Source organism: Myotis daubentonii, chromosome 10, assembly GCF_963259705.1.
Source record: "Myotis daubentonii chromosome 10, mMyoDau2.1, whole genome shotgun sequence".
Taxonomy (NCBI): Eukaryota; Metazoa; Chordata; class Mammalia; order Chiroptera; family Vespertilionidae; genus Myotis; species Myotis daubentonii.
This window is the reverse complement of record NC_081849.1, coordinates 27,745,015-27,772,524: the sequence shown is the minus strand read 5'-3', so window position 1 is coordinate 27,772,524 and position 27,510 is coordinate 27,745,015. Positions and strand designations below refer to the sequence as shown.

The window sequence follows — 27,510 nt, the reverse complement described above, 5'->3', positions numbered from 1 at the left end:
TAAGTAAGCAATTTCACAGGGTAGATGCCATCCTGCTCAGGCCTAGGCACTGGCATGTGGTCCCTGTGTTTGCAGTTCCTGTACAGGAGTGTTACCTAGCTCTGAATCAGTAACACGCACTTCCCACTGTGCTGTTCTTCTGCTTTGATTCCAGGAGGTCCTTGGTGACCCACTCCTAGACTAGCTGGTTGTGAAAAGGAAAAAAAATAGATGGAAGGCCCAATTAAGAATAGAACTTAGAATTTGGTGGCAAATGACAAGAAATAGTTTGGGGGCAGGAAAACATTTCCTAACGGAGCTCAAGACCTCAAGTACAAAAATTCATGGTCCAGGACAGGGGTGGGCAAACTTTTTGACTCGAGGGCCACAATGGGTTCTTAAACTGGACCCGAGGGCCGGAACAAAAGCATGGATGGAGTGTTTGTGTGAACTAATATAAATTCAAAGTAAACATCATTACATAAAAGGGTACGGTCTTTTTTTTCAATAGTTTTATTTATCTCAAACGGGCCGGATCCGGCCCGCGGGCAGTAGTTTGCCCACGGCTGGACCAGGAGCTTGTACAAAACTTCTTATGAAGAAGGAAGAAGGACGTTAAGAGGGAATTCTATATACTGACCATGGGCTAGAATCGATGCTAAATAAAGTCTGCACCAAGAGCTCCTGAAGTGTTTGTTGAGAAAGCATAATGATGCCCTCCAGGTTAGTTTTCAAAGGGACAGGTAGATGTACATAGCAACTTTCATTTAATTCTACTAACGGACAAACTCATCTAGTTTATTATTTTGTGAAACAAAAGACAAGGTCCCAATTAGAGCAATGGTCACTTCACTAGATAAAGGCGGATCTTATAAAATTGAGGTAAATTTACATACAGTAAAATTCACCCGTTTTGGTGTCCAAAATAGTTCTATCATATCCCCAGTTGACCCATCTGGCCAGGGCAGAATGCTTGGATCTTAGTCTTCAATATCCTCTACAAGAGAAATTCTATTAGTGGAAAATTGCATGTAGAAAATAAGAGAATTAATTTATGAAGTTATCCTAAAAATATACTCCAGTCTTTTTCATGCACATGAAATAATTTCTTCCATGTTTGGCATGGGAGTAAATCACCTATATAGGGAATCACAGCAAGATCAAAGAACTCCACGAATATTACCAACAGTACCACCAGGGGGCACTATAGGCCAAAAAGGAGCAAAGTTGTTATACCCAGAATGGGTGAGCCAACATTACAAACCACTTTATGTCTGTCTCCCAATGGACAAATCTCAATCTTCACATAGACTCCATTTGTTTCCCGAGCCACAGGCTTGTGCCTAATAGCATATTCTGGCTTTTCTGAGAATTTTTTCCCTGAATGTCTGCCATTCTCCCTGGGCACCAACCCTACCATTTCCATTCCCTGTCTCCCTCATATACACCTTCTTCCCTGCAGATAGCTGCCAGCCCCATACCTTTTTCTACTTTCACATACTTCCTACTCAAGTCTCTTCATACAATTGACCTCTTCCAGCACGAATGCCAATGTTTTAACTCAATTATTTCCCAAATAAAACATTTTCTATAAAGTCTATAGTAACAGGGGTAGGAATTATAATTTAAGATTGATTCAAATAAATTAATCTCTGAAATGTGATACAGTTCCATACCTCCAACTAAAAAAAAAAAAAAAAAAAAAAAAGATCTTCAGAAGAAAGGTTAAATGAAGCCTGAGTACTAAAGCCTGCTAATTTCTCAGGGATTCCTGTAAATTCATTTCTGTCCCAATGGTCAAAGCTTTGTTCTAAATTTTTATTGATTCTACTAGAGGCCCGATGCATGAAATTCATGCATGGTGTGTGTGTGTGTGCGTGCATGCGTGCATGCGTCCCTCAGCCAAGCCTGCACCCTTTCCAATCTGGACTGCTGGCTCCCAAACTCGCCTGCCTGCCTGCCTGATTGCCCCTAACTGCTTCTGCCTGCCAGCCTGATCACCCCCTAACCACTCCCCTGCCAGCCTGATCGATGCCTAACTGCTCCCCTGCCGACCTGGTCCCCCCAACTGCCCTCCCCTGCAGGCCTGGTCACCCCCAACTGCCCTCTCATGCAGGCCTGGTCCCCCCCAACTGCCCTCTCCTGCAGGTCCATTTGCCCCTAACTGCCCTCCCTGCAGGCCTGGTCCCCCCCAACTGCCCTTCCCTGCAAGCCTGGTCCCCCCCAACTGCCCTTCCCTGCAAGCCTGGTCCCCCCCAACTGCCCTCCCTGCAGTCCTGATCGCCCCCCAACTGCCCTCCCCTGAGGCCTGGTCCCCCCAACTGCCCTCCCCTGCAGGCCTGGTCCCCCCAACTGCCCTCCCCTCAGGCCTGATCCCCCCCAACCCCCCTCCCCTGCAGGCCTGGTTGCCCCCAACTGTCCTCCCCTGCTGGCTTGATCGTCCACAACTGCCTTCCCCTGCTGGCCATCTTATGTGTTAGAGTGATAATGAATTTGCATACTGGTCATGGCTAATTTGCATATCTGGGCGAATTAGCATATCCATCTCTTATTATATAGGATACTTTACATCCACACATTTCTACTTTGTTATCACTTTTTTTAAAAAATTTTATTTTGCAGTGGTTCTCAACCTTCTGGCCCTTTAAATACAGTTCCTCATGTTGTGACCCAACCATAAAATTTTCGTTGCTACTTCATAACTGTAATGTTGCTACTGTTATGAATCATAATGTAAATATCTGATATGCAGGATGGTCTTAGGCGACCCCTGTGAAAGGGTCATTTGACCGCCAAAGGGGTCGCGACCCACAGGTTGAGAACCACTGGTTTAAAGTATTACAGACAGTAGTACATGTCTCCTTTTTTTTTTCCCCATTGACCTTCGCCTGGCCTCCCCTACCTCCCAGCACATGCCCTCATCCCCCCCCACCCCCCAGTGTCTTGTGTCCATTGGTTATGCTTATATGCATGCATACAAGTCCTTCAGTTGATCTCTTACCCACTCCCCCTCCAACACTTCCCAGCCTTCCCACTGTAATTTGACAGTCTGCTCAATGCTTCTCTGCCCTAAACTATTTTTTTCTAGGCCAATGTCAAATCCTTTCATCTTTCAGTCCCATTAATGTAGTTATTTTTGCAGGTTCAATGATAACTCACATATCATTCAATTCACCCATTTAAAGTGTACAATTCAATGGCTTTTAATATATTCAGACTTGTGTAACCATCACCATAATACATTTAAGAACATTTCCACTACCCCAACCAGAAACCCTGCACCTATTTAGCAGTCATGCTTCACTCCATGCACTCCTTCACCTCCCCCGCAGTCCCAGATACAATCTACTTTTTGTCTCCGTAGATTGGCCTATTCTGGACATTTCATAGAAATAGAATCCTAAAATATACTAGGGGTGCAGTGCACGAATTTGTGCACCTTGAGGTCCATGAGGCTGCAGCAGGCACAGGGGCGGGTATCGGCCCATCCTCTGCGCCCTCGCCCAGCCCCTCCCGCCTTGGCCCCAGGTCCCCTGTCTGCCAGCAGCCACACTCCCACCGCCACACACTGACGGCACCAGCCCCGCTTGCACCCACTGACGGCACAGAGTGATTGGTGGCAGCAGTGGGTGCGAGCAGCAGCTGCTGCCTCGATCACCCCTCAGGAGCAGGGGGAGGTGGAGAAGCCCTCAGGGGTGAACAGGGCCAGCAGCTGCCACCTGCACCCACTGATGGAGCCAAGTGATCAGGACCAGCGCCAAGCACTGGCAGCGAGTGTGAGTGGCTGCTCCAGCGCTAGCTACGGGTGTGAGCAAGGCTGGTGCTGGCAGTGGGTGTGAGTGGCAGCTCCGGTGCCAGCAGCAGGTGCAAGCGCCGGGTGGGACCATGGCACACAGGAGCAAAGAATTTTCAGTAACCAACAGAGGCTCACCCCAATGACAGCAACTGGTACCGTCTTGGTCTGGTGCCCTCACTCACCTGCTCTACCATCCCACCGTGGCCAACGCCAGCCATGTTCCGCACATGCCCACTGGTGGTCAGCTCATGTCATAGCAACCAATTGTTCAGTTGTCCCACTGTTCAATCTATTTGCATAATTAGCCTTTTATTATATAGGATGATCCTCTGTGATTTGTTTCTTCTATTGTAGCAATTTTGAGGTTCATCCATGTTGTAACATGTATCAGTATTTTATTCTTTTTTATTGGTGAATTAGAGGCCCGGTGCACAGATTCGTGCACATTGAAAGGAAATTAATTAGAAGGTGGCTGGCAGGGTGGGACTGGGCAAGATGGGCCAGACATGCACTGGAGCCAACCTCCCATGGTCCCTCCCTGGCCGGCCGCACCTGGGGCAGTGCCGGAACTCAAAGGCCATCTGTGGAGTGAGCGGGGTCCCTCTGGCAGGTGGGGTCCCTCAGCCTGGCCTACGGGGATTGGGCCAAAACTGGCAGTCCAACATCCCCCGAGGGGTCCCAGAGTGCAGGGGGGCACTCTGCAAAGTTGCTGTCGCTTGGCAGCTCCTGTGTTGAGCGTCTTCTCCCTGGTGGTCATTGCACATCATAGCTACTGGTCCGATAGTCACTTAGGCTTTTATATATGTAGATAATATTCCATTGTACAGACATCCCACATTTAATTTATCCAACCACCAGTTAATGGGCATTTGAGTTGCATCCACATTTTCACTACCATGAATAATACTGCTATTAAGGTTTGTTTAAATTTTTTGGTATGGATATATGTTTTCAATTATCTTAGTATCTATTCTATCCCCTTATGCCCCCCCTCCCCCCAAATAAAGAGATATGTTGAAGTCCTAACCTCCAATACCTCGGTAAGTGACCTTTTTTGGAAATAGGTTTTTTATAGAGGTAACCAAGTTAAAATGAGGCCAATGGGGTAGGCACTAGTCCAGTATTACTGATGTAAGGACAAAAGGGGGAAATTTGGACAAGAATCAGAGATATACACAGAGAGAAAGCCAAGTGAAGACAGAGGTTTGCAGTGATAGATCTACAAACTAAGGAACCGATTTGTAGATTTCCAGCAATCACCAGAAGGTACAAAAGGCATGAAAGGATTCTTTCCTAAAGCCACTAAGAGAGAGCATGACCCTGCCAACATCTTTATTTAGGACTTCTAGTCCCTCAAGCTATGAAAAAATTACCATCTGTTGCTTTAAGTAATCCAGTTTTTGGTATTTTGTTACATTAGCAATAGGAAACTAAAACAGATATATACCTAGGAGTGGAATTGCTGGATCATATGGTAACTCTATATTTAACCTGCCAGAGAACTGCCAGATTGTTTTCCAAAACAGCTATACCATTTAATTGTTTCTCAATAAATTATTAATGGTTTCAAAACCTCTCTTAAATATATAAAGTAAACTTTTCTGTGTGTAAGCTTGCCTTTTCTTTGGCACCATTTGTTAAACCATCCTACTTCCTTCAAAAAAGAACAGTAACAAATAGTTAAATCATCAATGCACTAATAAGAGGAACACTAGAATGAGCTATGGTAGGGCTACAGAATAATCTTAAAGACATCTAAACCTGAAGATAGGAGAGTAGATGATACTAAATGGCAGGGTTTTGTTTTTAAAGGGAGGATTTCCTAGCTAAGACAAAGAAGCAAAGAGGACCCAAAGGATAACATTTTCTTTAGGGAATGGTGCCTGGCCACAAAGAGAGCTAAGTTCCATCTCTGAAAAAAGAAACACGGCATGTGAAAAAGAGTACATCTTCTGGAAGAAACTTTGAAATTCTGAATTTCAGTCTGCTGTTGTCATCCTAAGAGGAGCCTCAATTCTTCTTCAAACAATAAAGTACTATAGTCCAATAATGATGAAGTTATACATCACTTAACCAAACATCTGTTCTGAACAAGGAAGAATAGAACCCTTTATATAAATAGTTGAGTAAATAAGATATATACACACACATACAAACAGAGCGAGCGCCATGTCTAGACAATAAAGTTTTTAACAGCCAATAAAGTCTGTAGATCTTAGATTTCTGCACAACTAATGGATGCAGGTATACGAGTAATGATTTGGCTGTTGGCCATGTTATAAAAATTAGGGCTAAAAAAACACATGCTAAAAAGTTTACAGTAAAATCTTATAAAGATCACTTTATTTTGTTACCAACAACCTATTTTCACTTAATTCACATATGAGGTTAACCCTTTCATTTCTCACAGCCCCATATAGAAAAGTAAAGCAGAATGGAAAAGGGATGTTAGAGAAATGCACTAGAATATCAGTAAGTCAACTGCTGACATGCTGATAGACAAGAAAACACCAGACAGAGCAGATCACTCAAAAAGCACAACCGGATAATGTTACTTAGTGAAGGGAGAAAGCGGGGTGAGAAATGCCCTGAAAACTTCACAGTGCAATCACTGATGCCCCAAACTGGTGAGCTTGAGTCCCCAAAAGAGTTCATTTAGTTCATGTTAACTTAAGAGACAGGTAGCAATACAGTACATTGTACAATACATTTAGAATGTAACATTGAGCATTATTGAGGCTATTGATTATCTCCAATAAGCTATCTTTTTATCCTCCTCTCCCCCACAACTTTCTCCCGATCAAGGACTAAGCCTGCTCTGGAAAGAGAGGACTAGAACAAAAGAATTGTTCAAGACACCTAGGTCTGAAAACACAGCAACAATTGTTTTAAGTTGGAAGAACATGAGCAAAACTGAAGTCTAGATAATTTTACTGATCTTGAAAGACTCAGATAAGTTTACTTCAAATAACGTGTCTACAGAAACCTCTCCCCACCCTAGCCTCCTTTTATCTTTCTATAACGAAGCTACATAGTGCTTTAGTTCAGGATCCTCAAAATGGAGAACCCCCAGCAGCAGTATCAACATCTGAAAATTTCTCAGAAATGCAAATTCTTAGGCTGGGACACCAGGCCTTCAGGTTCAGAAAGGCCGAGGGCAAGGCCAGCAACCTGTGGTAGACCGAAGTTCTCCCTCCCGGTGGTTCTGATGCTTGCTCAAGTTTGGTAGCTACTGCTCCAGATACTATGAATAGGAAAGAGAATTTGTTTTACTTCTAGAACAAAATGATTCTTAAAAGACTAAAGTGACCAAAGAGAATAGGGAAGGAAAGCCTATTATGTAAACTGTGCATTGTTAGCTAAAACAGCATGTCCTTTCCAGATTAAGGTGTAACAATAACATCAGCAACCTCTAATGAGTAGTAGCATAAAGATGGTACCTTCCAGATGTTTCAGGAGTGCCCTACTGGTATTTCCATGAGCAGATATCAGAATGGTTTTGCCACGTAACACCTCAGGAGCAATCCTTTCATTCCAAAAGGGAAGGAGTCTCTCCAGAACATCCTTTAAACTTTCAGACCGTGGCAGTTGATCCACAGGTACATCGCACACTTTATACCTCCGGTCACTGTAGATTTCCTGGTAGTAAGGATGAGACTCTTCAATGGGTGGCGGGGTCACATTGTAGCTTCTTCTCCAGATCCTCACTTGCTCTTCGCCATGATTCAAAGCCATTTTCTCCCTATTGAGACCGATCAAGGCTCCGTAGTGACGCTCATTCAGACGCCAGGAGCTTTCCACAGGAACCCACTCCTGCCCTAGCTCTTCCAGGATCAGCCAGGCTGTGTGGATGGACCGATTAAGAACGGATGTGAACACCAGATCAAACTCAAAGTTTAGCGCTTTCAGTTGCTTCCCACAGTTCCGAGCTTCCTCCAGGCCTTCGTCGTTCAGTTTCTGATCCACCCAGCTACAAAAACGATTCTCTTTGTTCCAAGCACCCTCCCCATGTCTTAACATGATCAGTTTGTACTTGGACATACTGATGGCTGAGCTCCCCTCGTGCCTTCAAATGGGCCAATGTTCAATGACAGAAATACATCTGGAAAGAGAAGAAACAAAACACGTAAGTTATATTCTTCATTCAGCTGACTACCTGGGAAAGGAAGCACAACCTTACCACAGCCCATTTCTAAAATACACTAGGGCAATTCCTTTAAACAGGTTGCTATCAGACATCCGGCAACTCATTCACTATGGCACATAAAGGCATATTCTACAAGATAATTAATTACAGGAAACCTAGTTGACTTAAATTTTCTGATGGCTAGATAGTATGTTAATTGCATGATGTAAAATGATGAGAACACTTCATTCTAATGGCATGCCGCGTTTCCGCCAGATCAAAGGCAGTTTATTTACAGAAGAGAGGCTTTACCAGAATGAGGTGGAGATGTCTACAAAGATGACTAGTAACAGACTCTAGATTGACAGCATCCTTCTCATTGTTTTTCCTCTGGTGGAAAAAGAATATTTACCAGCCTCACCTCACTGAAGACGTCATTAAACATGTTAATTCAATAAACCACCACATTTATCTGGTATTTAAATCAATGATTGTTGGCAACTAGTTCTCAATGCCACAGGCTATACCACATACAAGAAAATCTAAGTTTCAACATTCAAACAACATTAAAAGTGATTTAAAGTGACGTTAACACCAAACATGATATTCACCTAAATAATCTCTCACCTGCCTCAAGATAGTGCTTTTGGCAGGAATAAATCCAGATGCAAAACAAGTTATCAAATGCACGCAGCTGAGCAATTGCTGCGTGTAGAACCAGATTATAGGAGCAGGTCTGCAGGAGTGAGAAGCAGCTCAGTGATAAGGAGGCCCTGCCTCCTCCTCCTCCTCCCAGCCCTTCAACTGTCCTGCACACACCAGCCACATCTCAGCGGGAGAAGAGTCTAGTGAAGTGGAGCAGGCAACCAAAACATGTTCTGAACTTGCTAAGCTAAGCTGCTGCCCCAGGGATCTGCTGGGCCACTCTGTCTCCCAGGACTCTGCTGCCTGGCTGCGTCGGCCTGCCTTCACTCACCTTGCAGAGGGCGTATCTTCACTGACAGATGCTGTTTGGTTTACATGCCCAGCACTCTCCACCTCCACCCCAGCGTTCTCCACACTGGGGAGCAAAGATTACATGAACATCGGGGCCTGGTCTTCTGCCACTCTTGGCAACTTCCATTAGCTGCAGATTTTCCGTCCCACGAAAACTGTGATTCAGCCACAGTTATATAACCCTCAGGGACAAAGTTAATTGGAATCGGGAGCTAGTTTCTTCCTTTCTTTACTAATTCCTAAAGATGCTGAAGGTGGGGAAGGGCTTTAAGATTAGGCTTCAGAGGGAGGCAAACGGAGGACCTGAGGAAGGCAGCAGGTTGAGGTGATTTGCAAGTTGAAAGGCTCCAGCAGTTGGGTTTATGATTTCCCTTTCTTGTCAAGCACCAGGTTTGAAGCTTTAGCACATGTGGAGCAGGGAGAAAAGCATGAGGTCACTGGAAGAGCCTGAGCTCCGCGCTCAGCTGAAGGTCGCTCAGCTGAAGGTCCTCACTGAGAATTTCCAGAGGGACAGTGATGCCTCTACCCTCAGCCCAGAGGGGCAGCAGGGTGTCAGAAGAACAGAGAGTGGGATGAAGGCATGTGGGCAGTATTTAGCTAGGTGATTACTGGTGTCCAGAAGCAGAATAATCATGACGCTAATGAAGTTCAAGCTGGAACAAACACCTTCTAAGGCACCGGGAGACCAAATAATGAATTCACATGGGTGTGTGTGTAATTTACAAAAGAAAGGTATTTTTGCAGTTTTTTTAAAGAGCCCTAATCCACCAAGTAGTAGAAGCTTTAGGCCCATCAGAAACTGAATCCATCTCTCATAACATATATTGTCTTGTTTTTTGGTGGGGGGGCGCGGGGGTGGAGAAAAGAAGCTATGAACTGTCCCTCTGCCTCAGCCCTTACTTTGTCTTGTCAAGCAAGAAAACCCTTCTTACGTAATGAGCTATTTCCCTTCAGATGAAGAGGGATATGATGGACAAATTTTGTAGGCAGAAGCACTTCCTCATCTTTTGGTTATGAACTCTACCAAAGGAATAAAGAAAATATATATAGCAGGAACACTCAGGCACCTACCACCAAGCTTTGCAGTATTTTAATCTGCTGCATTTGCTTACTCTGTTTAAGGAATAAACCACTTTCTCTGCCCACTCCCCACCCCCACCCCCCTTAAAATATATACACTGGAGAAGAGAAACAGTCCTACAGCCACAAAGACTATACAAATACATACCCTTCCCTCACTCATGTACAGGGAGTGAATATAGAGTAAGGTCCCAAGCTAGTGCATCTATCTCAGGTAAACTAAAAGTCACTTCCCTTTCTCCTCCTTGATGCTATCAACTGACTTTTCCCATTTAATTAACTGCTAAATATTTACAAAGGCGCTGTTGAGGTTTAAAGTTAGCAATCTTTAAGATTTTAATCCTCATGGTATACCAAGCGTTCATCAACACTCGTCGTCAGTTTGAATAAAGTTTAAGGCATGGCCTGCAAACTCACATGTCCCAGTAGCCAGATAGACAGATGTGTAAAAGCAGTGATGCTGGGCTACAGGGGTGGTGGGAACAGTGGTGAGCTGCAGGGAAGATACATGCTTCTCTGATGGACGCCGCTCTGTGTAAATGGACGAAGCTTTTGTATATCCTGGTCTCACTGAACTAAGGGTACTATTCTTAGAACTTTTCTGAAGAACTGTAAGAAAATGGGACTGTTGAAACCAAAGACTGGAGAGAGTGCAAGACTTAGACTCAGACCACAGAGAGCCTACGGATTCCATTTTATTTTTAGCATAAATGTCTTTTTAAAAAAAGAAAAATAATAATTCAGTTCCTAAACGTTTACATTATAGAAAAAAAAAAAGGAGTAGCTACTACTTAGCTCCAGCCCACTTCCCTGTGAGACTGAAGAACTGGGGTTCCTAGATCTTCCAATTGTCAAAAACCCTGGAAATGCGCATTTTCATGTGATACCTGATACAAATACTGGCGACTCATTTGAATAGTTTTTAAATGTGAGTTAAACAAAACATGTCTGCATGCTGGATTGGGTCTGCTAGTGTATGACCTGTGACTTAAAGGGAAATGTCCTCCTGGCACAGAGAAGAGAAACAGTGGGGAGGCCATCATAGCCCAGGAGATGGTCAGACCCCAAGCCTCCAGGCTCCAATCCAAGCTTTTCCCTGTTATTGTCCCACACACTCTTTCAAGAAACAGACCCTCTAATCCCCTATGTACTGGGCTTCCTTGTTCCTGTCCTTCCTTCACTAAACCCTTTGCCACCAGCCTGCAGAGTCCCAACTCTGTAATCAAACTCCCACTCAACCTTGTACTCTTCCTGGAATGCTTCCTCCGGCTCTGAGCTGTAACCAAGCTGAAAGTGAACTGAATGCAAACTATCTCCCGGTTGTCTGCTTCTCTCTTTAGTTGGGGGTGTTTGTGCCTCGTATCCTGGAGCGGAAACAGGGGCAGGTGATGGGTGGGCAGGGTCCTGCGCCCTCTCAATGGTATTTCCCAACCAAACACCTCCATCCCATTTTTCTTCCTTTTTTTGGGGGGGGGGGGGGAGATTATGAGAATCTTGCTATATTCAGCTGTAGCTCTCTTGCTCTCATTTATTAACTGCAAACTTCCTGAAAACTAAGTACCCCATTTAAAACCCTCAATTACTTCCTATTGATCTGAGGATAAAGTTCAAAGTCCTTGCTGTGACCCGCAAGGCTTTGGTTTTCTTTTATTTCCTTGAGCATGCCATTTTCTTTCTTGCCTGAGGACCTCTACACATACTACACAGAACCCTCTCCCAGCCCATCACTGTCTCCCCTCCACTTTCACTTCACTTCAGTCCCACGCTGCTTTCAGTAACGTCTAGTCATCCTTTAGATCAGCTGTGTCCAGTCAAAATATAATGCAAGCCATATATGTTCTAAAACCATATTAAAAGTTAAAAATAGGTAAAATTAATTTTAATAGTACATTTTATTTAACCCTATAGGTTCAAAATATTATCATTCCATCATATAAGCTTGATAAAATTCTTTTTTAAATCCTCACCCGAGAATATGTTTTTTATTGATTTGAGAGAAAGAGAGAAACATCGATGTGAGAGCAACATTAATCAGTTGTCTCCCATATACGTCCTGACCAGGAATCAAACCTGCAACCGAGGTACATGTCCTGAGGTGTGTTGAATGACTCAAAAGTTAGACAAAAATGATTATGTTGTGCTAATGAGGCTGAGGCTTGACAGTTTTGGTGGTAACTGCCAAAGTAAAAACAGTCAGTTGGCAGGCCTGAGATGTTAGAAAGCTTTAACTCAAGAATCCCAGTGTATTTAGTGGCAAAGCCAGTGCCAAGAAAAACCATCCATTATATTTTTGTAGCCTTTACAATTTAGTATGTTCATGAATGGCCATAATCTCCACACAGAGAGAGACTCCAATTAACTTGTTCAAAAACATACAGTACTAACTGGCAAATTTTAGGTCTTCTCCCCTTGATCCCTGAGCTTTCCCTATCTCACCACTGAAGACTTTAGAGTCTTGGTTTGAGGATCTGGGCTCATCTGGCTTCATTTCCCAGGAACATATCCAGTCACGACTTGTCTTTCCAAACCCAGGCAGCATTTTATGAAAGGAATAAAGGAGGGCTCAGCTTATGGCTGTTCTTGAGAAAAAACTCATTGCACTAAGTCAAACTGGGCAATAGTCACCCCAACTTATAGATATCATACTAAGAATATATACTCCTCAATATATACTCTCCACCCTCAAATTTAAAAACTTCTTTTTCAAAATCAAGTTTTATTTTTGGTAAAGCTCACCACCTTGGAGTTGGTTCTTAGGGTTCCTCACTTATCCCTTGACACTTGAATTAAGCACTAATTTTAGTTGATGATTTACTTTATACCAAAAAAAGGCAATACAGGTCAGTGAATTCATACCCCAAGCCTCCTTTCTTTTTAAAATATGGTATGGCTCAAAAAAAAAATGTACTTTTATATGACTGTGTCTCATCTTCCTGCCCCTTCTTCTTTGCTATTTTTCCTTTCTTCTAGCCATTATTTTTTTAGTCTCTTGACACCTAACTTGTGCCTTGCCCACTCTACTGACATGGTCTCTCAAAAAACTGCAGATTAGCTATTTCTTAGTTAAGTGGAGAACATCTTCTCTTGGAACTCACACTCTGCAGCTGACTACTTCCACCAAGGAAAAAAAATTCTTTAGGATTTCAATGCTGTACTTCCCAGGCTCTTCTACTGTTATGCCCTGGTCTTAGGTCTCTGTATTTTCCTACCCACCAGAATAGTATTATGATGCTGAAGATATCATATGATGTCATAGCAGCAAACATTCAAGGAGTGCTCACCATGTGCTTAGACTATTTGCATCTTCAACCACTGTTCTATGGAGAGGTACTGTGATTAGTCCCGTTTTACAGATGCAGAAACTTTGAGGTGAGGTTCACTTGCCCAAGGTGACACAGATCAAGCCTACATTTATGCCTGGAAGCACTCTGCCACACTGGCACCCAAGACTCTGTCCTCAGTCCTTGGAAACCCAACTTTCCTCACTACTTAATATCATTAAAATTGGTGATTTATAAATTGACAGCCACAAATACTGTCTCCCAAATCTGGTTAATTAATTCATTTTCAAACATGTGTTGCAAATCCCATTTGAGCCTGTGAGGACTATAGAAACCAACAAGGATATGTCTTCAAGGAACTGGCTAGGGAAGGGTGACATGTGTGCGTGTGTACGTACTGCTAAAGCAAACAGTAATTCGCATCATGAGAAACACTCCATTCGTAAGGGAGGTGAAAAAGATTATTTCTGGGCAAGGCTTCATGGACATGGCACTCTTTAAACTGGTTTGGGAATGATGTTCAAGATTTAGATTTATAGAAAAAGGAAAAGGCATTCTAGTCTGAGGGGATAGTGAGTACTAGGGAACAGATACTTATGGAAAATGGTGACTCATTCAAAATTACTGGAAATAGGTAGGGTGACTATATGTCCTGGTTTACCTAGAGCAATCTTGCTTTAGGCCTATTTCCCAACATAATTATCATAGAAACATTCTCACACTTGAATGTCCCATTTGGAAAATTATATGATCACCCTAAGTATAGGGTACAACGAGGAAATAGGAGGAGACTAGCCTAGAAAGATAAGTCTGAATAGTACCTGCAGGTACTTGTGCCAAAGAATGTAGGTTCTTGTATAAATACTGGGACATCATTAAAGGTTTAATAATGTGTATTTTAGGAGAATCAGGCAGCATTTACAAATTGAGATAAGAAAAACCAAAGAGCCCTAGCCGGTTTGGCTCAGTGGATAGAGCGTCGGGCTGCGGACTGAAGGGTCCCAGGTTCGATTCCGGTCAAGGGCATGTACCTTGGTTGCGGGCACATCCCCAGTAGGGGGTGTGCAGGAGGCAGGTGATCAATGTTTCTCTCTCATTGATGTTTCTGGCTTTCTATCTCTCTCCCTTCCTCCCGGTAAAAAATCAATAAAATATATTAAAAAAAAAAAAAAGAAAGAAAAACCAAAGATATGAATACTTTTGAGGATTTTGCAATAATTTCTGGTAAAATACAATGAAGACCTGCACTAAGAAAATGACTATTGAAATGTGAAGAAGATGAACATGAAAGACACTATAGCTTAGCTCAGGTATTGGCAACTCTTTCTGTAAAAGAACAAATAGTAATTTTTTTAGGTTTGTTGTGCTATATGGTATTACAATCTGCCATTGTAGCTGAAAGCAGCCGTAGACAATACACAGATGAATAAATGAGGCTGTGTTCCAATAAAACTTTATGTATAAACACTGAAATTAGAATTTCATGTAATTTTCTTGCACATGAACTATTGTTATTCTTTGATTTATTTCAACCGTTAAAAAAATGTAAAAACCACTCATTGCTTGTGGGCTGTACTAAAGCAGGTAGTGGGCCAGAAAGCCTTAATTTGCCAATACCTGGCCTGGCAGGATACCATTCTCTCATCTCCTAATTGCATCACTGTTTTGAAACTTTAAGCATCTGGTCACAGAATAATCCCAACATTATTATATTACCTGATTTTATTCTTGGCCAGAACATCAAGTACCTTTGAGTAATGGAATCCCATTCATAATTGTATTTATTTTTCACAGAATACAATACTGAGAACACTTAAATCAGTCTGAGTAGTTTACTTTTCCTTAATTTAATTATTTAATAATGGGTTAAAGAAAACACTAGAAGGAAAAATTATTCACGTTAGCCAACTTCAAAAAACAATCTGTCATTTTGACATACTTTACTTCTATTAGACATCTTCATAAATTGCCACAATGACTCAAACTTCAAATGAATGTATACTTGCTCAAGAATAGGTGCTATGCAATTGCCTTGGCAATAAAGAAACAAATAGGTGATTCAAAGGAAACACACTCTGCAAGTGACATATTTTCAAATACCCTTCCCCATATATATATTTGTTATAGAGTAAAAAATATTCTTTCCATAAATGCTACTATAAAATTGAAATTATGTTTCAAGATTAGTATCCTTTAGATAAGGCAAGGATGAAGAGGGTATATTTATACTAATAAAAGGGTAATATGCTAATTAGAGCAGACATCTTCTGGGCATCCATCCGAATGTCCATCCGGACAAAACCATAGCGGCTGCAAGGCCCAGGGCTCACAGCAGCTGTGGGCTCACTGCAGCCGCAGCCTCAGGCAGCCATGGGCTCCCGCAGCCATTAGTCCCGGCGGCTGCAAGGCCTGGGGCTCAGGCAGCCATCACGGCCGGCAGTGGCAGCAGCAGGCTGCGGGGTGATAGGGGCGGTGCCTTCCCCTGATCAGCCCGGTGGCCCCCGTGGGGAGCGGGCCTAAACCATCAGTAGGACATCCCCTGAGGGCTCCCAGACTGTGAGAGGGGGCAGGCCGGGCTGAGGGACAACTCCCCTGCCACAGTGCATGAATTTTCGTGCACCGGGCCTCTAATATATATATATATATATATATATAATATATATATGACTGGTGCACACACAAGGCATTGTATTTACTGAGGTTACTTCTACACCAGTGATGGCGAACCTATGACACACGTGTCAGTGGTGACACGTGAACTCATTTTTTTGGTTGATTTTTCTTTGTTAAATGGCATTTAAATATATAAAATAAATGTCAAAAATATAAATCTTTGTTTTACTATGGTTGCAAATATCAAAAAATTTCTATATGTGACACGGCACCAGAGTTAAGTTAGGGTTTTTCAAAATGCTGACACACCGAACTCAAAAGATTCGCCATCACTGTTCTACACTATCTCCAGAATCTCTAGGTAGTTTCAACAAACGCAGCATAAAAACCCTGCTGCTACCTCCTACTCCTGATAATTAAACCAGGTAATTTCACATACCTCCCCCATCTCCACCATAAATGAGGCTTGTCCTGTCTTCGAAAGTAATGTTCCTAGAACATTGCTTCTTCCCTTCCTCAGGTATTCGAAAAGTAATAACGTCTAATATCCCAGTATGACAATTCATAAACAGGTAGATAAAATTACAAGATAAAGACCAGCCCAAAAACTTAGTTTGCTTTCTGTTTTTTTGTTTCCAAAAACTGAGTAAGAAATATGATCAATGATATAATATTGAAGTATGGAAAATAAGGGATACAGAGCAAGAGTTGCTATGATCCAAAGCTTATCCTTAAATATTAACTATTCAAATGCCACCATAGACCACTCAGATGTTTTCCCTGGTCCAAATCGTCAATGTGAAACTCAACTCCCATTGCATTAGGAACCTAACTCTACAGAAGATAGGCTGGCTATATATTTGAGGCTGTAGAAAAAAAGAGAGGTTAACCATGTTTCTGGTAAAGGAAAAAGGAACAGTTCTTAAGGCAAATGAAATCTGGAGCTCAGTTCTTTGGAGTCTTAACATAATATGCTTTCCCCCAAATCAAGCTCAATATTAAAAGTCCAAACATGACTGTACCTAAGAGTACCTAGTGTTCCACCATCTATTACTTTTCCTATAGCTTTATAGTAACTTTTCCATTTGTAGTTGCATTAGAAGAATACCTCTTTACCAGGAGCAAATGCTATCACAGGTATTTTCTAGGCACTAATATTGCCCTGTCATTCTCCAACTTTACATCTAACAAACAGCTGTGACTGATCACTTGTTACAAGGGAAACAAACCATAGCAGGTGAACCCCCTATTCACAGCTAAGAGATCTATTTTTGTGATGAGATGCATGTTGGTCTTCATGTTGCTAGTTTCAGCCTGCAAGGCATCACCAATATACACAGCACTCACTCATGACACCTCCTTCCTATCTCTGGTTACTTATTTCCCCAGAGTAGTAGCTGTTGTCAACATAAACGATTCCACCAAACCCCAAAAGTTTAAGTCAAGAAACCTGGATATCAGTCCCAGCTTTGCTACTTACTGACAGTGTGACCTTGACCAAGTTATTTAAATTTCCTGAACTTCAGCCTGTTCAGGTTCTTTATCCAAAAAGAGGATAATGAAATTACTGTTCTCAGGGGGCTATTAGGAAGACTAAATGAGATGATAGTGAAGCACACTACCAAAAAGTGAGAGGTATTCTGGGTTGAATGGAGCAGACTTTAGCTAACATATGAAGACTGGCACAGACCTCAGGCCCTTGAAGATGATCCTACCTTGCTGATGGCATGAGCAGAAGCAAAAGCTGGAAATAAAATGAGGCTGGGTAAAGAATGTTAAATTAGGTAGAGGAAGGAGGAATGAAATCAAATTGTGTGTGTGTGCGTATATGTTGGAAGGGGTGGTAAAGTTGATGGTAAGATACAGTCTTAGAAGTATACCAAATACTACAGTCCAAATGCTTTAATGAGGTGGCTAACATTTAATTTACATTTTTGTAAAGGATGTTTTTTCCATATTTGTGGCCAAGTTTCAGTGAAAGATTTTTTTGTTAGGTAATCCTCTTAGTCCTATTTCCCCATATAAACATTCCCTCACACCAGATTTCATTTCAAGAATATTCAAAAGACCTATCAATTCAAACATGTGTGGGCACCAGACACACAAAGATGAAAGCAGGGCTGAATGTCGATGTATCAGTCATTACTTAAAACGGAAGGTGCCACTGAATTTCAACCAACTGTAGGAAGCAAAAGGGGAAGAGACACCAAAAGATCTACCCAAACATTAACAGTGAGTTGCCGCTGGATGATGGAATAAAAAAATGACATTTTCTACTAGTACGTTTATACCTCTGTAAAATGGTCCGTCTGTAAATGTCCAAAGTTTCTCCTAGGATCCATTTGGTTTAAATGTAGACACAAAAGAACAAATACTACCCTCACAGCTGGGAACTTTTATTTGCTAACAGACTGGTACGGGATTTACTGCAACGAGATTATGTTTATATACTTGTGGTGGAAAATGTCTAATCATTTTCACTTTAAAACAGACCTTTAACACAGGCATGGCCCTCAGAAATAATCCAAGGCAACATCTGCTCTTGAAAGATGCAAAAATGAAGAGTCAGAGAGTTGAAACGATTTGTTTACGATAACACAAATAGCTACAGCTTCAAGACTAAAACCCAGGTGTCTGGACTCTGCAACTCAGAGCTCCTACCACTACACCATTTGTTTTGAATGATGCTTCTCGAAAGTCCACACTAACTAACGGAAGAGCATCTACGGTGCTACAAGAAGACAGATGGATAAAACCTGGTCCCTGGACTCAGGGGAGTCCGTTTTAAAATAAAAGGCAAATTGAAACATGTGTTCTGCTTTCAAAACGGAAAATCTTAGCAGCTTCTGCTGAAAGATACTATTTGATTCCCACCCCTCCACCACCGAATCCTGCATCCCGTCAGTTAACTTTCTGGTCCCACGCACAAGCTATCAATGCTCCACAATTTGGAAGAGAGCTAGACGGTGGGCGAATGGGAGTTATAATAAGTTCTCTAACCACCCATTACCCTTCAAAACTTAACCGTGCACTTCACTTCCCTTATGCATTTCTCTTGCCCTTCTCTAGCAATGCGCCCCCCCCCCCCCCACGCCTTTGAAAGGAGAGGAAATACACTTTTTTTTAAGAACCTGTGATTTGGCTCCAGATTTGAGCGCTCCGTGAAAACCATTCCAGACATTCACCTCCTCCTCCTTTCACGGCATTCAGGTTTTTTCTGTCTGCTTCGACTTTCAGGGGCAGGTCTGCCATCGCCCTAAATACAGTGGCATGGCCCCGAGGGCACCGAGCCTCCTTCCTGCAGCCCCACCATTGACGGGGCTCTGCCAGGCGCCCAGGGGAGGTGATCTTCCCTCCCTTCAATTCCTGTTTATTCCTGCCGTCGAGACACCACTCCCAAGGCGAGTCCTCCCTCCAGCTGACGGACCTGTGCCTCCCAGACAGGCTCATTCAGAGAAAGGGACAGCAGAGAGGAACCCGAGGCACGCGTGAGGGTTGGCCCTTGAGGGGCAGACGAGCGAGCGCCAGATTCAAAGGCAGAACCGGCAGAGTCAAGGAACTGGCCTCCCGCACTCCGGGGTAAAACGCCACCTCCTTTAAAAACGGGAACGTTCTCAACAGCAAACATGCTAAGACAAAACCACTCACCTGCAAAGAGGCCACCAGCAGCACCCGCTCCTCAGAGCCGCCGGGCCGGCAGTGCCGCCTAGGACTCATCCCTGTGGCCGGCATCAACGCTCTTTTCTAGCCCGGGCGCCAGAGGGGGCAGGTCCTAGCGCTCTGCCCATTGGGGGGTTGAAATGTCACTCATTTACGGCCCCGCCTTACTCCCCAGGAACAGGTCGAGGTCTTTTCCGTTTCCCAAATCCCTGGGGTAGAAAGCGAGGTTCTGATTGGCTCACTGCGGAGACAAGCACACGTCAGGACCAATAAAGAGCTGACCTCGACGCCGGTGGGCGGGCTTGGGTCTGGAAAAATAGAGAAGTCGAACCCGCGATAGAAAAGCCTCAGGCCTGGGGCGGTCTTGACGGGCTGAGGTGCTAGAGAGAGTTTCGCGTCGTACAGAAATCAAGTACCTGCCCGTGTACGGAAGTGTCGGCGGGATCCTGGAGGCGATGAGGCGATGCCTTTTTTAAGGTGGGAGACTTCAACCCGGGATGAAAGTGGGTAGTTCTTGCGGGGCGAAGCTCCGGCTTTCCTCGTTGGTTTTAAGTCTTAAATCGTGATGGAAACAAAAGCCTTTAAAGTGCCGGCTGTCTGGGCAGCAGCTGAGCCGCGCTTTCTCTTAGTGCTTTCGTAGGGATGCCCCGTAGGCTGTTCCCTGGCACTGTTTTGGTTGGGAGAGAACAGTGATAAATGCAAGGCACGAAAGCTTCTACCACAATGAAGGGAGGATGGAGTGGAAAGAGGAGAATTATAAATTTGGAGGCCACAGTTACTGAACAAGAGAAACCCATAAAAAAAAAAAAAATACCCGAAGCGCCGCTAGAACCACCACACCAGGCTTTGAAGCGCACAGTCAGACCTTTTGAGTAGGTGGAAACGATAAGGAATAGTACGCGTGTCTGGCCGCATGGGAATCCCCCCTTCTCCATTTCTAAGAAGCTGCCCTGCCTGGTGTCAGCGTCCTCTTTGGAGGACTTCCCGATTCATCCTCAGCACAAGCCCCGTAGCTTGGTGCCTGCCAAGCAGGTCCTCAGAATAATTAAACAAAAATTCGAAAAAGTAATCTTTCCACGTTGTTGAACTCCACGACAGGCTATGTGTTGGATTCATGGAGACCTAAGTGTGTGTACTTGGTTCCCTATCTCACGGGCCTTGTTAGAGCAGAACATTTCCGCCCCGGACCTCAGAGATCAGGGTTCAGCTTGCAAGTGGAGGAGGCACCTTCCAGACCTGACTCCCAGGAATACAACTTCCAGATCGTATATTCTTACCCCACTTGCTCCTCCTTCCCTCCAGGATGCACGGGGGACCAAGGGAAGGGGAAGTTTTCCCAGAAAGCTCTCTAACTCAGAATGCCCACCATCCATACTCTGGAGGACAAAGACGGCCGTTCACCGGTGTCTGTAAGCATTTGACACGCGGGGATACGCAACGCTGCACTTCAGGGCACCTGCTCATGGGATTTAGTTTTACTGTCGTTGTGGATACCCATGGAGTGCTAGCTTGTCACCTAGATTCTATTAGAACATCAACAATGTCAGCCATCGCATCTGCCTTTTAGAATCTCGTTGTGCAGGTGAGGACTCTGAAGCTTAAGAGATTTGTTCAGAATTATTTAGCTGGTTGGGGGCAGAACTTGGACAAGGACCCTTGCAAGGTTGCTAACTCATAATTCTAGGAAAATGCTTCCTTTTCTGCAGCTTCTCTCCCCTCCCCCCCCCAAAAAAAGACAATAAATTCTTTAAAATCAAGATTACAGATTTTAAAATTAACTTGCATTAAGACCAACCCTGAGGAATTTGATTTTGATATAGCAAGCAGTGTCAATACTATGAAAATAACTCAGTGTCTCAAGTCCCTATTTTACTTCAAACAACTCTTGGAAAAGTTCCAGTTTCACCCAAACAAGAAATGAAAACACCGTAATTTATTATAGCCATGTTGTCTCTTTGTCTTTCTTTCTATTATGTGTGTATATCAGAAAATCAATATTAACAAGTATTGTACTTTAAGGATTGGGTAGCAGATTGTCTTGTTCAATAAAATACTATTTTATGATAGCATACATACCTGGCCAAAATTTACACAGGATTCCTTTGTAGGTAGGGTTGAGCTGGTCCACCAAGCATCAGAACACCATCCACTCACCTGAGCTATTCTGCCTCGTTCTCCCCTGGCAGAGCCATGGGCTCCTTCCCTCCCTTCCTCCCTCCAGTAAACTCCAGAATTCGTTGGTCCTATATCCCATGTACAGGACTGTCTCCTTGTCTTGAGAGTTGTCAAGACACATCATGACCTGGTTGTTTGCAGTAGTGTCTAGTCTCCTACTACACCCTATCTTCTTCGGTGTCGGATTAAAATCTGCCACTCATAATCTAGTATAATAGGCCCATGTTTGGCTTCCATTGCCCTACTAAGTACAGGACTCATCTATTTTTTTTTTAAATAGATTTTATTGATTTTTTTTACAGAGAGGAAGGGAGAGGGATAGAGAGAGTCAGAAACATCGATGAGAGAGAAACATCGATCAGCTGCCTCCTGCACACTCCCCACTGGGTATGTGCCCACAACCGAGGTACATGCCCTTGACCGGAATCGAACCTGGGACCCTTGAGTCCGCAGACCGACGCTCTATCCACTGAGCCAAACTGGTTAGGGCAGGACTCATCTATTGAAACCAAAAAAACTGGAATTGCTCCAACGGATCAGCCATAGAGACCCACACCAGGGATTTGAAAGCCACCTGTCCTTTCTTTTCACGTGTTAAAACGGAGAATCCTCATCTCACAGAGGAGAATAATGGAGGCAATTTTGAAATAATTTTGCAATCTCTGCAGGTACATCGCTTGACCTCAGCCTGTCTTTGTGAAATAGGGATAATACCTAAGAGACCAGTGTGAAAATTAAATGAGATAATGCAGTGTATGTCTGGCTTTTGGAAAGCATTCAGTAAATGGTATTGATTCTTAACAATTACAGTAGAGTGTTTTAACTACTTACAAGGACCCTTATTTTAAAAACTCAAGAAACTCTGGGCCTTGGGCTTTCCTCCCCTTTGCAGGATATCTGTAGAGGTTATAAGACAGGAATTTCCCCCAGTTACCTCACTGCTACCCACAGAGGCGCCTGTCAGGAAGTGAATGGCCAAGAGGGTACAGACCAGTGGCAGGTCCAGGAGCCTCCGGTATTGGGACGTCTGTATTATGTGAAATTTCCCTACTCTAAATCTCAGCAGTGAGCATCCTGGGGCAGAAAAAGAGGCAGGCTGATTTTCTTTTTTCCACTCTTAATTCTGGGGAAAAAATAACTGGCTGAAAAAGGAGGAAACTTGTAGAAAATCAAAAGAGGCACTTTCCCCTTTTACACATTCTGCTTAGGAAAAACACTAATTTCTTTAAATGCTGTTTTTTTTCTGTGGCGGTAAACAAAGTAGTCACAATTTCTGCCCTGTGGAGTTTTCAAATGCTGTATCATATGTATTATAACTTTTTATTAACAAATATTACATTTATTGTATTAGGTTTAGAAAAGAATTTAAAACACCCATAATCTTACCACTCAAAATTTATTAACAATTTTTATTTTTTTTCTATTTTGTCCCTGTAAATACATTATTTTTTAAAAGACTGGAATTCAGCCCAGCCAGCATGGTTCAGTGGTTGAGCATCAACCTATGAATCAGGAGGTCATGGTTCAGTTCTTGGTCAGGTCACATGTCTGGGTTGTGGGCTCGATCCACAGTATGGGGAGTATAGGAGGCAGCCAATCAATGATTCTCATCATTGATGTTTCTCTCTCTCTCTCCCTCTCCCTTCCTCTCTAAAATCAATAAAATATATTTTAAAAATAAAAGACTGGAATCCATAGTATATATATTGTTTTACAGCAGTATTTACTTAATGTATCATGAACATCTCCTCATGCCATTTAATATTCTTCAATATATATAATTCCACTGCGTGAGTGTGCCTTTGGATATTATATCTCACAGTTCAGCCAATCTCCTACTCTTGAGCATTGAGTTTGTTTCATTTTCTTAAAAAGACTCAGGTATTTAAACGGGCTACTTGTTTCCTTGAATGACAGGGTGCTCTGAGAATGTCTGTTGAACCACAGCACTACTACCGGGGGAGCCCCAGCCTTGCTTTGCTGAAGGTGATAAAGCACTAGGAATTCTTTTTTCTGGGCCCTGGTTTGCAGAGCTAAGAAAGGTAAATCCAGTTAAATCCTGAAAACACCTGGAGGGTTGTCTTTTAATCCTTACTTTTCTCAGGGTTTCCTGTTCTTTAACCTGAAGAAAAGGTGGTTAAATAAGAGAAAATTGGGGGACGGGTTGAAAATCAGAGCTCCATTAGTAAAACCTCACAAAACTCCTGGTATATGTATCTCCATTTTACAGATGAGGAAAGTAAGGCTCAAAGAGAGAATTGGTCCAAGCCTGCACAGCTAGGCACAGCTTGGGTCTGAAATTTGAACTGTGTCCACCATGCTTCCCACTGTTTCTTAAAACCGATGGATATAATACCATTCTCCCCTGCTCCCCCCATGGGAAATTTGCTGTCAACCTTCTGGAATATATGTATTATCTGTTCCCTAAAAAAATAAAAATCTTGACTATCCAAGAATTTCTTCTGCCTTGAGTCTCCTGAGTTGGCTTACTCTTAGTCAAAAGAATATATCCTCATTTTTTGATGAGGTATTTTCTTACTTGACCTCACTGTATACATTGGAAGATCAAAGTCATAAAAGGAAGTTCTTATAAACCCTGCAGCAATTTAACAGCACTACACATAGTTCCCTTAGCTTCTGGGATTTATGAAGTATGATAGTGATATATATATATATATATGGCAGTAAGCCTATTTTTTCTAGTTTAGCTCCTTGTTGATTTTCTCTTGTTTTCTTCTGAAGAAAAATAGGTACAGCAAATAACTAGGAGGCCCTCCTAAGGGCAGGGAAGGCTAGTCCTAGCAGATAAGGTTTCAGAGGCTGCACTATGTAGGGAAAGACATGTGATTACGTAGTCAAAACAAGTTTATGAGCTAAATCAGTAAGCCTATTTTTCTAGTTTAGCTCATTTCCTTATATCTAGAAGGAAATTCTAGAAGAGGCTTTCCAAAATTGTTTAGAGCCATGAAGCATCACTGAAATGGGTATATGAACCTCTCACCATGACACTTTGAAGGCAGTAACACTTATTGGAAATGTAGCTTCTGGAATGTTTTGTTAAAGGCTTTTTACATAATCTAATCAAAAGCAGTTTTAATCCACACTACCAATACCCTAGCCCAGTGGTTCTCAACCTTCTGGCCCTTTAATTACAGTTCCTCATGTTGTGACCCAACCATAAAATTATTTTCGTTGCTATTTCATAACTGTAATGTTGCTACTGTTATGAATCGTAATGTCAATATCTGATATGCAGGATGGTCTTGGGCGACCCCTGTGAAAGGGTCATTCGACCGCCAAAGGGGTCGCGACCCACAGGCTAAGAACCGCTGCGCCTAGCCCAAGCCACCATCATCTCTTGCCTGGATTTTCTCAATAGACTCCTAACAAATCTTCCTAAATCTACTTTTGCTCTCTTTTAAGCAGCCAGGGTGATATTGGTAGAATATCTTTGTGGTCATCCTGGCTGGTGTGGCTCAGTTCCTTGGAGTGTTGTCCTGTGATGGATTCGATTCCCAGTCAGGGCACATATGCAGGTTGCTGGTTCGGGGTGCATATGGGAGGCAGCCAATCGATGTGTCTCTTTCACATCAATGTTTTCCTCCCTCCCTTTCTTCCTCTCTCTAAGATAAATTTATTTAAAAGAATCCAAATGTAATGTAATTTACTTTTTTAAAGAAAGAATATATTTGTGATCAGATTACAGCTAACCCCCCACTTCCCACGGCTTAAAACACTGCAGTGGTTTCCCTTTGCTCCTAATATTGGCTTTCTTCGTCCTCCCTTTGGCCATTAGACCTTTGTACATGCATTTTCCCTACCTACAATGCTCTTTCCTCCCAAGTTAAAACACAGAACAAGAATCCAAGTTTCCTAACTCTCAGGCTGAGTCTCTAATGCAAGGGTACTACTGGGGACTAATTATCCAACAGGGAAATGTGATTCAGAGGTTCAGAAGAAGGACAATAATGGGCAAAAGTGTGGGCTTTGGAGCCAGTCCACCTCTGAGTCTGTTCTGTACTGATCATATGATCGTGGGCAACTTGCTTAACATCCTTGCCTCATTTCTTCTGTTGTATCATGAGCACAGTAATGATACCTACCTTATGAAGTTACATTATTTAAACAAGTTGACACATAGAAAGAGCTCAATACATTTTAACTTTAAAAATATATATTTTTTTAGGTGTGGAACAAAATCAACCTTGTTGATTTTCTCTTGTTTTCTTCTGAAGAAAAATAGGTACAGCAAATAACTAGGAGGCCCTCCTAAGGGCAGGGAAGGCTGGTCCTAGCAGATAAGGTTTCAGAGGCTGCACTATGTAGGGAAAGACATGTGATTACGTAGTCAAAACAAGTGCCAGGCCACAGATGCTAGTGAGTTGAGATAACATGAAGCCTAAGGGATGTAAAAAAAAAAAAAATACACAAAGGGGAAATAATTTAAAGAAATCTAAAATGGTATAAAAAATCACAACAGTAGACAAAAGACATTCTATTTATAAATGAAATCATCTTAAGCTTCTAAGCGAAGGCTTGTTCTATAAGACACCTTTCCCTTGTATGGTAAACATTTTCTAGGCTACCTGAGATCCCAGAACTTGGCTTTGAGAGCTGTCATTTCTATAGCTACGTGTAAGTGCTGTGCTGTGTCCAGAGAGAAGCTAGTTTACCTATAGATCTGTGACTCCAACATCAGTGAGGCAAAGCTTTTTATGTTTCTCAGTTGACTCCTCACAGGATCTTAATTAAATAAATTAAGAAAATAGCTGCACTGGCCTCATTTATTAGTGAGTTTTCAAGTAAAGAATAATGACAAAAACCATCAGTCATTACCAACAACTGAATGTTCGTCTTTTTATGCCAGTTGAGGGAGGAAAAAGGGATACTAACTAGTCTCTGACGTCATCTCTCTGTGAGGTGTCAGATAAGAAATAGGTAAAACACCTGTTGGCAACCACAAGTTGTAAAAATTAGCAAGTAATGTTAGCCCATACGTATTCTGTCGACTACTTAGGATTTATAAGGTGGGTAAGGGCAAAGGCTCTGAAACTCAGGTTGCTGCAATCCCTGGTCTCTCAATGACAGCTGGAGCACAGAACCGCAGTGCCGAATGACCTACATTTCTTCACCTTTGGAACATAAGCAAGGATATAAAGGCCAGGCATCTATAGCTTGCCAAAACTCCCCTTCTGTTAGAAATTATTTTTAAGACCAATAGGAAAGAACCTGTGTCCTCAGCTCCAAAAACAACTGTATTAGACAAAATATTAAAAACAGACCAACTTTAGCGACATATTATGGAAAATGTTACATTTTTTTAGCTCCCCAAAAGGGTAAATTTAGTAAAATTTATTATGTTATATGTACTCCTCTTTGCCTAAACTTATATATTTCCTTATGCTTTGTTGCATCTCTAACTTCTCAAAAAAGTGTGTGTGTTGAGGATAGGAGGTAGAGAAGAGCCAAAAAGGAAAAGGGAAAATGAGAAAACAATTAAAACCTTGAGAAACGCCTGAGATCTGGTCTCAACCAGCAAATTAAACCAAAAAGTAACAAATTATTCATTGAATGTCTCCTGACGCTTAAGAACTTGCGTTGGGAATTTTGAATTAAGTGAATTAACAATACTTTTAGTACCTACCACGAACTGTGCCAAGAGCAAGAGATAAAGATAAATGAAACATTGCCCTTATCGCCAAGGAGCATGGCCTAGTAGGAGAGAGACCAACTCATGAATTATTAATTACAGTCCAAGTATAAGTGCAGGTGCAATTAATTCAGACTCACAAGGTGTTTTGGTG

General features: G+C 42.6%; 1 protein-coding gene and 1 long non-coding RNA gene across 2 annotated transcripts in view; one reads left to right on the top strand and one right to left on the bottom strand.

Annotated features, from left to right (window-relative positions):
• Positions 1 to 19,654, bottom strand: part of BPGM (bisphosphoglycerate mutase) — a 28,912-nt gene extending 9,258 nt beyond the window's left edge. The window contains exons 1-2 of the mRNA XM_059711835.1: positions 19,520 to 19,654; positions 7,216 to 7,877 (exon numbers count right to left, since the gene is read on the bottom strand). Coding sequence (XP_059567818.1) covers positions 7,216 to 7,816 — 601 coding nt within the window. The 5' untranslated portion in view covers positions 7,817 to 7,877; positions 19,520 to 19,654. The remainder of the gene's footprint in view (positions 1 to 7,215; positions 7,878 to 19,519) is intronic.
• Positions 19,655 to 19,850: 196 nt separating this feature from the next.
• On the top strand, positions 19,851 to 21,602 carry LOC132242778 (uncharacterized). Its single transcript, XR_009454704.1, has 2 exons — positions 19,851 to 20,008; positions 20,834 to 21,602. It is a non-coding gene; the product is annotated as an uncharacterized LOC132242778 (long non-coding RNA).
• Positions 21,603 to 27,510: the final 5,908 nt, after the last annotated feature.